The sequence below is a fragment of the Narcine bancroftii genome, chromosome 3, assembly GCF_036971445.1.
Source record: "Narcine bancroftii isolate sNarBan1 chromosome 3, sNarBan1.hap1, whole genome shotgun sequence".
Taxonomy (NCBI): Eukaryota; Metazoa; Chordata; class Chondrichthyes; order Torpediniformes; family Narcinidae; genus Narcine; species Narcine bancroftii.
Genome location: NC_091471.1, coordinates 306985341 through 306999296, shown reverse-complemented (window position 1 = coordinate 306999296; position 13956 = coordinate 306985341). Strand labels below are relative to the sequence as shown.

The 13956-nt window shown below is 42.6% G+C and overlaps 1 protein-coding gene and 1 long non-coding RNA gene across 3 annotated transcripts in view; one reads left to right on the top strand and one right to left on the bottom strand.

The window, feature by feature from the left end:
• The first annotated feature begins 568 nt into the window (after nucleotides 1-568).
• LOC138759040 (perilipin-3-like) lies at nucleotides 569-12530 on the top strand. 2 transcript variants are annotated; one of them, XM_069928852.1, is made up of 8 exons: nucleotides 569-674; nucleotides 922-1010; nucleotides 4618-4813; nucleotides 5790-5872; nucleotides 7241-7505; nucleotides 8327-8514; nucleotides 10004-10144; nucleotides 11201-12530. In XM_069928852.1, exons 2-8 carry the CDS (start codon nucleotides 930-932, stop codon nucleotides 11573-11575), a joined length of 1329 nt encoding a protein of 442 aa, XP_069784953.1. In that variant the 5' UTR covers nucleotides 569-674; nucleotides 922-929; the 3' UTR covers nucleotides 11576-12530. The 2 variants fall into 2 exon arrangements, with proteins under 2 accessions (XP_069784953.1, XP_069784954.1); XM_069928853.1 differs by lacking the exon at nucleotides 569-674 and adding an exon at nucleotides 681-790.
• LOC138759041 (uncharacterized) overlaps nucleotides 12312-13956 on the bottom strand; it is a 27055-nt gene continuing 25410 nt past the window's right edge. The window contains exon 2 of the long non-coding RNA XR_011354601.1: nucleotides 12312-13891. This is a non-coding gene — a long non-coding RNA (uncharacterized lncRNA). The remainder of the gene's footprint in view (nucleotides 13892-13956) is intronic.

The following is a 13956-nucleotide window of genomic DNA, read 5'->3' as shown; positions in this document are numbered from 1 at the left end:
TGGGGCACCCCAGTCAATATTGGGGAAATTATGACCACCCTGTTGCAGGGAAGACCTTTCCGTAAACCGTCCACATGATCTGTTCCTCCATCACTTGCTGTTAGGAGGCCTGTATTTATATAACTCTATCGTTGAACTTGTACTTTTAGTGTAATCTTTACCAATGCTCCTCAGTGGACGTGCCCTCTAGCACGTCCCTTGCCAGCTGCGGATGTGACCCTCGCCTTGATTGGTAATGTCAACCCGCCCCGCCCCCGTCTTAAAAGGGCCAGCATCACCAGAATCCTGATTTAAGAATGTGGGGGCAACTGGGTCGTTACATTGTCGAGCGTTCAACAATGTATCCACATGCCTGGTGTAAGAAGTCCTTGGAGGTTGCAACATTGTGACTCATGTACGTGCACGAGGCCAAGATTCTTGGCTGGTCATTCATTCGTCACGGGGCAATTAAAATGTATCGTTTCCTTTTCTCGTTCCACCAGGGGAGCTGCTGACTGCGGGGATTCCCATTGGCCAGTCCTGCCTTCAGAGGGTAATTGGCCAGGATGGCTGCCAGTCCTGTCGTGAGCCCCACCCGGATAATGTCATCAGAGTGGGGTGGGGCCGGGGGGGGGGGTTTTAAATCCAGCGCCCCCTCCGCGGGATACAAAGGACAAGGAGCGGCTTTGAGACGAGTGAGTAAGAGGTTGTCGATCCGCCTCGTGTTCTCAGTAACTTTTACATTGTGCCATTAGAAACTTCCCCCTCCCCCAAAAAAAAACTCGGTGAAACTTTTCTGCCACTTGGATTCGTGAGTAAAGACACTTCCTTCTCCCCACCGTTCGAGCTGTTCTAGCCCAAGGGGTGGGGAGAGTGACACAGCCTCGTTTAACCCTCTTTCTTTCCTCTCTTCCCCCCCCCCCCCCCATTTCTTTCCAACAGACCCCACCATGGCTTCAGAAGGGACTGCAAGCGCTGACCTGGCCAAGGCGGAGGAGATCCAGGAGCTCGCCGCGGACGGCGAACAGCAGGTACAACTGAGCCGCCCCCCCCCTTCCCCACCCCTGCGCTGCCGAGCAGCCTTTCACCCAGTCCCGGCCCCTTAACGCGGGGCGCTGCTGAGTTTCGGGACGGGTTCGTGGTCAGCGGGCTTTCGCTTCTGCTCTGAAGCTGACTCCCTCCCCTTGTGACTTTTCACCTACTTTTGCTAGCTCCCTGGAAGTTTACAATGTCATGGTTGGGGTGGGGGGAGTGAAAGTGTAACTTTTAAAAAAGAAAATTATCTATCTATTTGGCTCCTTAACAAATTGACCATCTTTTGTTGCTATTTAGTAACTTTTCAAATCTTGTTGCTGTTTAAATATTAAATTTGGGTTGCAAAGAATGATCATGTTCAGGGACACTGAGGCCTGCTACAGGCTGTAGCTCTACTCTAATGAGGATGGTTTGAATGCCAGTTGGGCTGGAGGTGGTTGCAGATTTGAATTTTTTTTTAAAATGGATAGTGTTATGGACCCAGAGGACCTCAAAACCCAGCAACAATAGAAAGTGTGTCTTGGCTTTTCTCTTTAGTGTGAAGTGTAAATGGGGTGGACAGCAAACCTTTTCCCAGGGCTGGAGAAGCAAAACAGGTGGGGGGGAGGACTGTTTGGAGTAGATGTCAGGGGTACTTTTTTGTATATGCACAGTAGTGGGTCCTTTGCCAGGGGTGGTGGTGAAGACTGATTTTAAATGACATGTTGATTCACAAATAAAGGGGTCATGGGTGTAAGGAAGGGAATGTTTAGTTTGTTTTTGTTGGTAGGCACAATATTTTGGGCTGAAGGGCCTGTGTTGTAATGTTCCATGTTCTAAACTGGTTTATGGATTAAAATTAATATCTGGTATGAAATTGTGTAGGTAGTCTATGCCCTCTTGTAGTTGAGTTCATTTGGCTTTGCACAGTTGATCCTTGAATGGCATTCTGTAGTTTGTTTTTGCATCCATTCAGTATCTTATTTCTTAATTTTAGAAATGCAACATGATAACACTCCCATACTGCCCCATTAACCTTCAAACCTGTATGTTTTGGAGAGAGGAAGGAGCCGGAGCACCCAGAGGAAACCCACACAGGCGCGAGAGGAAACCCTGCACATCCCTTGCAGACACCACCTGATTCAAACCCAGGTGGCTGTAACAGCAGAGTGCTAACCATGTGCCCAGAAGTTGGCAGTTCTGCAGAAAACTGGAAAACCAATCTTGCTGTTGTCTTGCCGCTCATGTCCCATTGTCTTGGTGGTTTTAAGCCTGGGAGCTTTTGGTTTGGGAAAGATTAGGAATTGAAAGTGAAATGAGATGCCTCAGCACCTAGAGAAATTGGCTTATTAGTAGTTTTTGTGCAGAGCTTCAGCATAAAATTAATTGGATGATTCCTTGTTCTAAAATGTACGGTTAAGCTCCAATAATCTGCCACTTGAAAATCCAGATGGTTTGGCATCTAGCTTGCCAATAATTGTTCATGATGTTCCTTTCTGGATTTGACAGGACCCTTGTGAAATTTATCATTACTGTGCATCTAAAATTAAATTGTACTGATCTAATGAACACAAAATATGGAAGTCTAGCACCGTGTCTCCAAAATGTGCCAGTATTGTGTTTTACTGCAAGTCCGTTTGAATTGTGGAAGTGCAAATGTGCTTGCTTTAAACCTGCAGTGTTACCCCCTCAGCCTTGAAAGGAACTTGGTAGAGGCTCCAATAGCTCCGTGATAGAGCATGGCTTTGTAAACCAGGGGTCACAAGGTTGATCTTGTTCTGTGAGGGGGAGTTGACAGAGTGGCAACTTCCCTACAGTAGACAAAGTTAGATAATTTCATGTATGTTACATTCTAATTGTAGTATTATGTGACAATCTTGACAAGAGGTATGGAGTGAATAGTGATACAATGTGGAAATAAGTCCTTGCCCACCCTGTCCTAAATGTCACTCCTACCTGCATTTGGCCCATATTCTTCTAAACCTATCCTGACCATGCACCTATCCAATGTTTTTCTATAACATTGCAATAGTGCCTGGCTCATCCACATCCTCTGGCAACCCATTCCACTGCACTGCATTTTTTTAAATTGCCCTAGACTAAATTGTGTTGGTGATTTCCCCTCCTCGAGGCAAAAGACTCTGCATCCAACCCAATCTATCCCTTATGATTTCTGTGCTGAGGGTAGAAATTGGTGTTGGAGAGCTTAATGGGATTTGGTTGGCTTTTAGATGTACACCACAGTAACGACCCTTCCAGTCCATCAGTCTGTGTCCCACAAAGACACCAATAAACCTCCAACCCCCATAAGTTTTTTGAAGGGTGGGAGGAAACTGGAGCACTGAGAACATACCAAGTCCTTACAGACAGTGCCAGGTTTGAACCTGGGTGATTGGTGCTGTAATAGCATGGCGCTAACTGCTACACTAACCCTAATATGCATTTTTTTTTTAAAAAGATCTTGTTATCGAGATGGATTTTGGCATGTGTGTAACCCCATTTTCAATTAAAGATGGCAGGCATCTGCAGACCAGTTGGCCTGACACAAGCAGAAAACATCCTAACTTGAAAAGATACTTATGATAACCATTTGATGATAGGATTTGAGGTTGTCCTGCTTTTTGATTGAAGGAAAATTGTTTTGTTAAATATTTTTTGAAGTTTTAACTAATGGAAGCTTGCCAGTGAATGGTGTACTTGGATTGTCAGAAGACCTTGCTACTACAGGTTCTAGTTTGGAAAGCTGATTTGTTGTACTGCGGGTTGGCTAACAAAATGGTAGGAAGAAATGGAGGTGTGCTGAGTGTGGCTGACAAGGGTTAGTGCTGGGTCTTACTGTTCATGGTGGGGGGGGGGGGGGGGGAGGCTTGAAAATTTGCTGGTGACCTGTTTGGTGACTGGTTTGCTAGTGAGCTCTCCCTCCCTTATCCACCTATTGCCTCCTGGCTGTGGGGCTGCACTCCTTTTTCTGTCCCCCACCCCTTCCATTTTGTTCAGGTGCTTGCCCACATTTTGTTCATGCCTTGAACAAGCCCAAAACATTGGTTATGTATCTTTTGCTTCATAAAGTTTAACCTGAGTTTCTCCAGCATTGTTTTTTTTAAACTTCAGTCACCGAGTCTGCAAAGTTTTGTTTCTATTCCTATCCAAGTAAGGGTACAAGAGGGATTAAAGCAAAAGTTCAGGTTAATTCCTAAGAAGTTGGTGTTGGTGCGGCGGGGGGCGGGAAGCAGGAGTCAGACTCCCAATAAAAGGGGGACTATATTGTCAATTTTCGATTGAGGTGATCTCACTTAAAACATTAACCTTGTGAAGCAATAATGATGGTCCCTCTGGTTGGGTTATTTAGAACAGGGGTCACTTGTGCTTAGGAAGGGTACTAAATCTTTAATGTTCTACCAAAAGTCTTGGTTCTATGTATATTCGAAATCATTTTTTTATTTTTAACTTGGGAATGGTGAAGTAGAAGATCCATCATTATGAATGGTGGTGCAAGCTTGAGGGCTGAATGGACTCCTCTTTGATTTACTATTAAGAAGGACCGTGGGGTGACTGAAATATTTGTTCAACTGTCTTTAACTTTGCAATTGTCAATGGAATAAGCGTCGTGACCTTGTCTTTCAGAATGTGGTGAACAGGGTCACTAACCTGCCTCTTGTGAGCTCTGCCTACGATATGGTGTCGGCTGCATACAACAGCACAAAGGGGAACCATCCGTATGTGAAGACTGTCTGCGATGTTGCTGAACAGGGAGTAAAGGCCATCTCTGCTGTGGCTGCCAGTGGTGCCAAACCCATCATGAACAAACTGGAATCTCAAAGTAAGATTTGAGTTCAACAAAACCATTGGATAGTTTGCATTCAGACTAGGGACGATGTTTGTCTGGTTCATGGTTTCATCCCATCTCAAGTAATGGAATTTAATTCGTAGCTGCCATGGCCTCACTCAGTGAGAAAATTGTAAGCACCCAAAGTGACTTTTGTTTTAGTAGTTCGCAGCCTTTTTCAGTCTAAGGCCTACCTGGCTTCTGGCCGAACAGGCCGTGGACCACTAGTGGCAATGACAGCAATACTTTTAAGTCAAAGGCAGCTCTGTAAGAAACACATCTTTATCTAATTCAAAGTTTAACATGTTTAAAGACCCAAATAGAAACACGCTATCACTTTGTACTCTCAAACCCTTGCTGAAGAGGTTCTTGAATGAATGCTGTATTCCTTGCAATACAATTAGTTTTATCATGGTCCAAATATTCTGCAACCATAAACAATCGTGCACACTCTGGGCCACTGCTTGGGGTGTCTCCGGTGGCGCAGTTAGTGCAACGCTGTTGCAGCACCAGCGATTGGGACTGGGTTTGAATCCCGCCCTGTCTGTAAAGAGTTTGTACATTCTCCCTGTATCTGTATGGGTTTTCCCCGGGGACTCCGGTTTCCTCCCACTGTTCAGAAACGTACTGGGGTTAAAATGAGGTGTCATTGGTCGGCACGTGGACTGAAAGGGCCCTATTACTCTGTCCCGCATCGGACTTGTCAGCCACAAACAAGCCTGCAGCTGACGTGGACTTTTACCCCCTCCATAAATCTTCGTCCGCGAAGCCAAGCCAAGATGACTAAATTTAAAATTTGAAAAGTTATTTTTTTATAAATTTAACATTTAAATTTATTTTGTAAGATCAGAACATGCACAGTTCATTGGCAACAATGCCTAGCTCTGAATGTGCCAAAGAAAACAAAACTGGGTTATTGAGCTAACTGCATTTGTTAAGTAACGCCTGACCAATCTGGGTCTATTTACAGTTGCAACAGCTAATGAATATGCCTGTATGGGTTTGGATAAACTAGAAGAGAAGCTTCCAATCCTTCAGCAGTCCACACCCCAGGTAAGGAAGGTCTGCCCTTGCAAAGGCGGGGAGTGGGTGGGGGGGGTTTTGCGAAAGATGTGCCCATTATAGCTTTGAAAGCGATATAATTGACCGACAACCTGTCACAATGGGCAATTAAACCTTGTAAGAATTTGATTTAAAGGCTGACTATAGGTGGCCTGTCGGTGTTAAAGAACATTAAAGATTTTTTTGTCTATTTAATTCCTGTAGCTGTATCAATAGTTACCATTCAGACAACTTTTTCAATAAAAGTACTTGTCTAAATGTATGAAGGCACAGTTGGTTGACTTTTAAACAATGTCCATAAGTCAATCCATTTATTACTTGCAAGTTTATGTTGCATCATAGATTTGCAGCAATAGAAAGTCACCAAGGCAATATCTTCCAAACAATTTTTATTAATAGCTGTTAATAATAAAATTTTACTTAACTCTAGACTTTAGACTTAACCCCCAACTATGAACAAATGTATGTGCATGCCATTACAGTTCAGGCACAATTCTGAAAAGTCAATTTCAAAGTTCAGTCTTGTAAATCTTTTGTGTCTTTAAACTGTTGTTCAAAAGTAATTATAGGGTAGGTTAGGTGCCAAGTCAGCAGACTTCTCAAAAGTTGTGAATTTTTGTAGAGTTACACTCAGAAATGTTTCTACATGCAAATGACTTTTCCACAATTTCCCTCTTGTGCAGAGGTTACAGACCTTGTGATTTTCACAATGATTTTACAAACCCAGGCAAGGGTTTTTAGATAAAATGCCCACAATCATGCTTCTCTCTCTTAACATAGAGAGTAGCCATCTTTCCCAAGCCCTCTTTGATTCTATGTTCCTCCCTTGACAAGGAGAATGCAATAGCAGAATGTTACTGCATTTTTGACTTCAGATGAAACTGGTTCATTATATTAAAGATGGTTTCTTGAAGTGTTGTAATCACATGACGTCACTACTGATTTTTAGGTTTCAATCTCCAATTTCTCCAAAAGCGTGAGTTAATGAGCAGATGGTCTCCAGCTTGTCTACACAGACCAACAAGTAAACGGTTGTTTGTATATACAGGTGCCTTTCTGAACAAACATCCATCGATTCTAACTTTCAATAGATCAATGAACTCCAGTTTTATGGCTCTCCAGCTTCAGACAAACCGTCTCCAATATGTTTTAATCTGTGTCCCTGTCCATCCTACACAAACTTTAATTTAAAAATATATGAAATAAAACTTAAAGATTAATAATAGGATATTTCTGCATTAATGAAATTTTCTGTGGAGTAGCCAGCTGCCCATTGAAAACCAAAATTTGATTTCTGACGACTTCTTTCGAAGAGATTCAGGTGGTGGTGTTGGATACTGAATTGGTCTTGCTTTGCAGGTTGTTGCAGATACCAAGGAGCTTGTTTCATCCAAAATGACAGGAGCTAAAGATGCAGTCTCCAATACAGTGACTGGTGTTGTGGACATGGCCAAGGGAGCTGTGCACAATAGCTTTGAAAAGACCAAAACTGTGGTAGCTGAAGGAGTAAACACAGTCATGACATCCAAAGTCAGCCAGATGGTGGCCACAGGTGTGGACCATGCACTCAATAAATCTGAGCAGATGGTTGATCATTTTCTTCCTTTGACTGAAGAAGAACTGGGTAAGAGACCTGTTTGCCTTTTGTATGTGGGGCAGTGGGGTTGAATCCTCTAGTTCTGCTTTTACCTTGCATCTCTCTTAATTCAAGTTCTTGGACTTCTAAGGGTATCTGTGGTTTTCAGTGTTCTACCCTCTACCTGGATATAGTAACCTGAATTATTTCTGTTTTTTTGCAAACTGAAATGGACCCAAGATTGAGTACCAGTATATATGCTCCTATCTGTACCCGTCAATTCTGTAAACCAGCCATTCGCAACCTTTTTTCCTAGCTATGGCCTCCTTGGGACTCCGCTCAAAGTTTCTGAGCCCTTTTTCCTGTGAAGCAGTCAAGTTTAGATAGTTTCTTCTGTACTTCTACCGCTTGCAGAAAAGAAGCGCACTTTATGATTTAAATTTGTGCCCCCTCCCTGGCCTACAAGTGATGCCTTTTTTTGTCAATCTCAGAGATTCAAACATCCCTCCTGCACTCTCAGCCAAATGGATAAAACAAGTTGAAAGGTCCCCACACTGATCTTTGTGGTGCACCACTAGATATGGGCTTCCAATCACCAAAACAGCTTCACCATCCCATTACCAAGCCAGGTTTGGACCATTTTCCCAGCATGCCATGAATCCCATTGGCTGTAACCTGTTGATCAGTTTCCCGTGTGGAACTTTTGTCAATTATCTTCTGTGCTACCCTCATCAATAGTGTTCTAAATAGCATGAACCAACTCCAGAAATTCCAACACTAGACTGCTTGCCATGAGAACTTCACATGTAATTTGGTGGCTGTAAAGTTAACAACAGCCTCCATTCCATATAAACTTAATTTTATTTCAGCAAAACTGGCCACATCCACAGAAGGGTTTGAGGTGACGCCCGTACAAGAGCAAAGTTACTATGTGCGTTTGGGATCGCTGTCTTCAAAAGTTCGTCATCGAGCATACCAGCACTCGACTGCAAAGATGCAGAGGGTCAGACAAAACAGCCAAGAAATCATCTCTCAGCTTCACCACACCATGGATCTGGTGAGTAATGTTACCTCTCTATTTTGCATTCCATCATATTTTAAACCAATGGGTTGTTGCATTTACTTAAATAGTCCTTGTTGAGGGGGATGTTGCATCCAGGACCCCATTTGTCCCATCGGGTGCAGTGTTTTTCGCATGGGCATTCACTGGTCTGCTTTCCTGTAGCTTTGCTCTTGTGTACTGCATTTGGGTGCATATTTGAGATTGACCATTTGTCAGAGACTGTTACTGCACACGTTTTCTGGGGTTGGGATGGGAGGGCATTGAAGGGTTTAAAGATGTGACAAGATGCTTGCTCCAAAATGGTGACTCGTAGTTTGTCGCTCCTTGCAAGTTGGGACCCAATTGCGCTCTCTACTAGGAAAAAAATGTTTTTGATAAGTATCGCATAACAATGGTCACTTGAGCCTGCAGATACTGGAAACTTTTTAAGAAAAAAAATGTTGAAGGAACTCTGGTCAGATAGCTATCTGTGGAGGGAATAGGATGGTCAATATTTCTCGTTAAAACTGTTCATCTGAATGAGTCGACCTCTTCAGATGCTTGACCTGCTAGGATCCTCCCTCAATTTGTGTGAAATGTTTCTGGGTAAGGGTTTTTCAAGTGTCATGAAACCCCCCCCACCCCCTCCGACCACCAATTTTAATTGCTACATTTGCATATTTTGCCTTGAGTTGGCCCCCAACCATTTAATTTCATTCCACTTGCCTCCAACCAAAACACGGCTTCCCAGAGACCTTTTGTGGAAAGTGCTGAGTTGTTGCCCTAGCAACACTTAACATGTTGCACTCAGTAATGAAGTCTGGCTGCTTGAACTTTTGGGTATCGCTGTGACTGGACCAGCTCTTTAAAAGTGCGTTGTCCAGAATAGGGGAATAGCAGGTGTTAATCAGAGGGGAGCAAGATGGACTTGAGGACTGCAGTCCACAGAGATGGAGCCACTGCTTATAAATTGGTGGTGGCTTGGATTGGCCTGTTCTGGTTTTCAAACATTCCCCTCAAATTGTATAACCTCATTAGTCAAATATTGATTTTTTTTTAATTTTTTTTGGGGGGGGGGGAAGAGAAAGCTCTTTGATCAACACAAAGAGCATGGTCCTAGAGTGGTTTAAAAATCATTTCTGTGGTGGCCCCTTGTCATGCTTTTCACTGGTCTGCTTCCCTGTAGCTTTACTTTTTACTTGCAACCGCATGAACCTGGAATACTAAAAGTTCTTCCTTGAGGCTTTAAAATATTTTCCAAATCAAAGCAATTGACATTAGCTGCTTTGATACTCAATTTAAAAGGGAATATTGCAACTTGCCTTTATAAATATTCCAGCTCACTTTCAGTTAGTGCAAATGCATCTGCTGGCTTTCATTCTGACTGGATAAAATCACTGGGTGGCATGGGTTTTAGAGGTCTGTATCAGCCAAGCCACAGTCTCTTGGGAGGGAGAATCTTAATAGAGTTCACTTGGCATTTAAAAACAATGTTTCTTTATAGATTGAGTTGACAAAGAAAGGTGTGGATTCAGCCAATCAGAAGCTCCATGATGTTCAGGGAAAACTGCATCAGGCCTGGGATGATTGGGTGAAAAATCAGCCAGAAGCTCAAGTGGAGGAACAAAGGGCTCAGAAACCAGAGGTAAGAGCATGGAGTGGAGAGCCTGCAAAGACTGGGATCGGGTGCCATACACCGAGAAACTCAGTGGGTCACGTGGCATCTAAAGAATAACCAATGTTTTGGGCCTGAGGTGTCCGTCAAGGTATGAGCAAAGAGCAGGCAGGTGCCTGAATAAAAGGGTGGGGAGGAAGGAGCACAGGCCAATGGGTAAGGAGTCCGAGGTGGATACAGGTGGTAGGGTAGAAGACAAAGCTGAGGTAATGGGGGAGGGTAGCAATCTAGGAGAGAAAAAGGGATGGGGTGCTGGAGGAAAGAGACTCGTCGGAGGGTTTTAACAGAAATTGGCGAGGTTGATGTGAATGCTGTCTGGTTGAAGAAGGATCAGACAGAATATTGGGTGATCTTCCAATTTACAGATAGCCTCTAGGAGTGTAGAAGACCATGGATACACATGATGGTGTGGAATTAAAATGGCTGGGCACTAAGGGGTTCTTGCTATGGCAGCAGACAGTGAAGGAGTTTGACGAAGCTATCTCCCAGTCTAACTGATGTGGAGGACTGAACTAGTCACCTTGGGGAGTATAAATAGAAGATTCCTATACCTTCTATTGTACCTTTCTTGTACTATTGTAGCTACAAATTATCCAAGGCTAAAGTGGGCCTGGCGATAAATGAGGTGTGTTAGAATAAAATTGCCTTCCTTCAAAACTTTGGAAATGCTCTTCCATTCTTGTGGAATCGTGCAGTTTGTTGTGTTAAAGCACATGATTTATGACTTTCTCTCTAGTCATATTGGGAGTGTAATGGTGCTGTTCAGCCAGACTAACTTGGAATAATTCATGGGACACTTGGAATTGCTTGCTGTTGGAAATTTTTGATTTCTCCTTGAACTTTTATAACTTGTTTATATTGGTATGATCATATAAATTGCAACTTGAGTGGTATGGATTTCAGGTACAATTGAGTAATGTATCTAATGTCTAGATCTCCAATGCAGCATTGCGGTTAATTTCTTTATTTAAAAAAAATAGCTGTCCTTTGGTGGGATTTTAGTTGAAGATTCCTTTTTTATTGCAGCAACTTGAATCTCGAGTGCTAACCATGACACGTGGACTTGCCCATCAGCTGCAGACGACCTGCCTAACCTTGGTTTCCAACGTTCACGGTCTCCCTCAACACATTCAAGATAAAGTACAACAGATCCGCAGAACAGCAGAAACCATCCATACCTCGTTCTCATCTGCCAATTCCATGGGGGATCTCTCCGGGCAATTCCTGGCACAAAGGCGGGAGCAAATGGCAAAGATTCGGGAGTTCATGGATGGAGTGCTGGACTATGTACTTCACAATACTCCCCTCAACTGGATGGTTGGTCCTTTTGCCCCACAGCTGACTGAACAGCCTCAGTCACCACAAGAGGAGCTGATAGCAATGGATGAAGTTAAAGAGTAATATAACCTGCCTTGGAATCCTACTTATTGGGTAGATAGTTTGCCCTGCATTTAACTTTTGTTAATTTTTGCTATTTAAGCTTTGACCATGCTATTTGACTAAATTGATAGGATTTTGCAGTCCCCTAAACAGAATTGTTTCCACCATCTAATTTCAAGATCTCATCACTAACATGAATTTTAATTTCTCAGTTTCCCCAACACAGACTAGGTGAACCTAAACTACTTTAGCTCCACTAACACAAAAGCAAAAATGTTGCCGTTGTGGAATCTGTAGTAAATTAGAATGCTGAGCAAGTCCTGTGCATGGAAAGTTGACCATAAACAAGGCTTGAAGGATAGGATTGAGGTGGACAAGCTCTCTTGACATTGCCCAATATTTCTAGCCCTTGTTACATTGCACAGATGCTGCAATGAAAATGCTATTAAATTTCCTAATGCTATTCAGGAAATTCCTCTTCCAATGTGTATCATGCTTTGTGCAATACTTGAGTTTAGTCACTGCTAGATAAGTTGGAATGAGCACTGATCTTGGTCATCTGCAGTTTGATGTTGCATGCTAGCCAGTTTTTTTTTTAAAAACCCTGCCTTGGACGAATAGCATGAGCTGGGTTTGTTCTATGCACAGTGCATGGGTGGAGAGTTTGCTCTGAGTTAAACCTGGTTTAATCACCTCAATCCAAACTGTTCCTTGTGGTGAAATAGTGCTGTGTAAAGGATGAGATCCTTTGTGAGGGAATGAAAAACAGAATAGATTCTTAAATTGTTTCAAAGGTCCAAAATAACTTGCATGCCACTTGGGTCTACCGTTTTAATTGCAGTCATCCAGACCGATGCCTTTAGCTTTACAGCAGAATTTGAGCAGTTTGTAAGTTCAAATTGGACGGCATGCCAATGTTCAGATATTTAAATGCCTTAATAGTATTGGTCAATTGTCAATAAAGGTTATAACTGGATTTTCTGTTTTGTTTTAATGAAAAGATGCTTTTTCAATGCAGTGCAATTTCCTGATGGCATTAACCTGTGTGAAGTAGGTACACGGTGGACTTCTTTGGTGGAGTGTACACAAGGTTTCCATCACTCAGACCACCTTTAGGATCCCATTAGTTCCCAACCTACACTCCACAAGGGTGGAAGCTGGGCTGGAGAACTCCTCCCCGCCAGACAACTGGGATTGTTATTAGTGGGAACACTTTGTAAAGAATTTTATTTTCCTTTAAACCATAAAAAACATTAAATTTATTAATACTATTTCTTCAAATTTTAGTCTGTTTAAAAAATAAATAAATAAATAAATACACTGAAAAGACAAAATCGTGACCAGAGGCCTGTGGACCACGAGCTGAGAAATGCAGCTTTAGTGGATAAAGCCTTGAAGGATTCCAACCCAATTTTTATTTTCCCTCTCGTGCCGCTTGACCTGCGAAGTTCCTTGATTCACAACTCCATTCACTAGAATACCACGTCATCCACATCATGAAAATGAATGGTTTTTCTTACCTTTGCTCCATCCACACTGTGACAGACCTCCCAATAGCTGTAAATGCTTGCCCACACTGCAAACCTAGCTGAGAGTACAGCAGAGAACCAGTTTTAAAACAGTTTATTACTTCTACCGCAGTAACACCAGCAGGAGAAATGGGAGGGCACTATGAAAGGTCAGTGACTCTTTAGTGCTGTGCCCTTCTCAAAGTGCACCAGAAAAGAGTAGCTGTAGAGTAAATAAAATGATGCCTGCGTGTGTGTGCTTTCACGTGTTCTAATTAATTGAAGATAAATTGGAAACCCCTTTCACATTTGTTCACAAGATTGGAATGTCTTGTCATTGACCTTGATCACTCAAAGGTAACTCCCAAAGTCTTAATTATTTCTTAGCTTCTAGTCCATCACAGTGAATGTCTCTCGCAGATGTGAAATGTTGCCCTCATTGATGATAAAAGCATTACACATGTTTCTGGGGAAATGAAGTTATAATCTCTTCTTTGAAAATAAAACTGAAGTTCAGCTGCAATTACGACCCCATAATCCTTTGCATTATTTGTTGGCCAACTTTTGCAGCAGAAGTCCCAGAATTCTTGACAATGCTGCAAGATTAAATTAAATTGCCACGTTAAGTTCTGTGTCGCACTCTCAAACACGCATATTCCTCCATGGCCTCATGTTCTGTCCTACCAAGACCATCCATAAATCGAAGGAACAACACCTGATTTTGCTGTCCGGGCACTTGAACCAGATGGCATCAACATGGATTCTTCTGATGTAATGATAAAATGTCAGATACATTCGGAGTTTTGGAATCTACTCAATGTATATTCACCTAACGAAGAAGATCAAAAGTTTATGCAAGATATCTTTATGAAGGTAGCTAATACGCAAGGGAAC

Excerpts from the sequence above, each read along its gene's own strand:
- LOC138759040 (XM_069928852.1), top strand. The coding sequence starts at position 930 with ATGGCTTCAGAAGGGACTGCAAGCGCTGACCTGGCCAAGGCGGAGGAG. Across the intron at positions 5,873-7,240 it reads TTCAGCAGTCCACACCCCAG|GTTGTTGCAGATACCAAGGA; the intron begins GTAAGGAAGGTC and ends CTTGCTTTGCAG. Across the intron at positions 10,145-11,200 it reads AAAGGGCTCAGAAACCAGAG|CAACTTGAATCTCGAGTGCT; the intron begins GTAAGAGCATGG and ends TTTTTATTGCAG.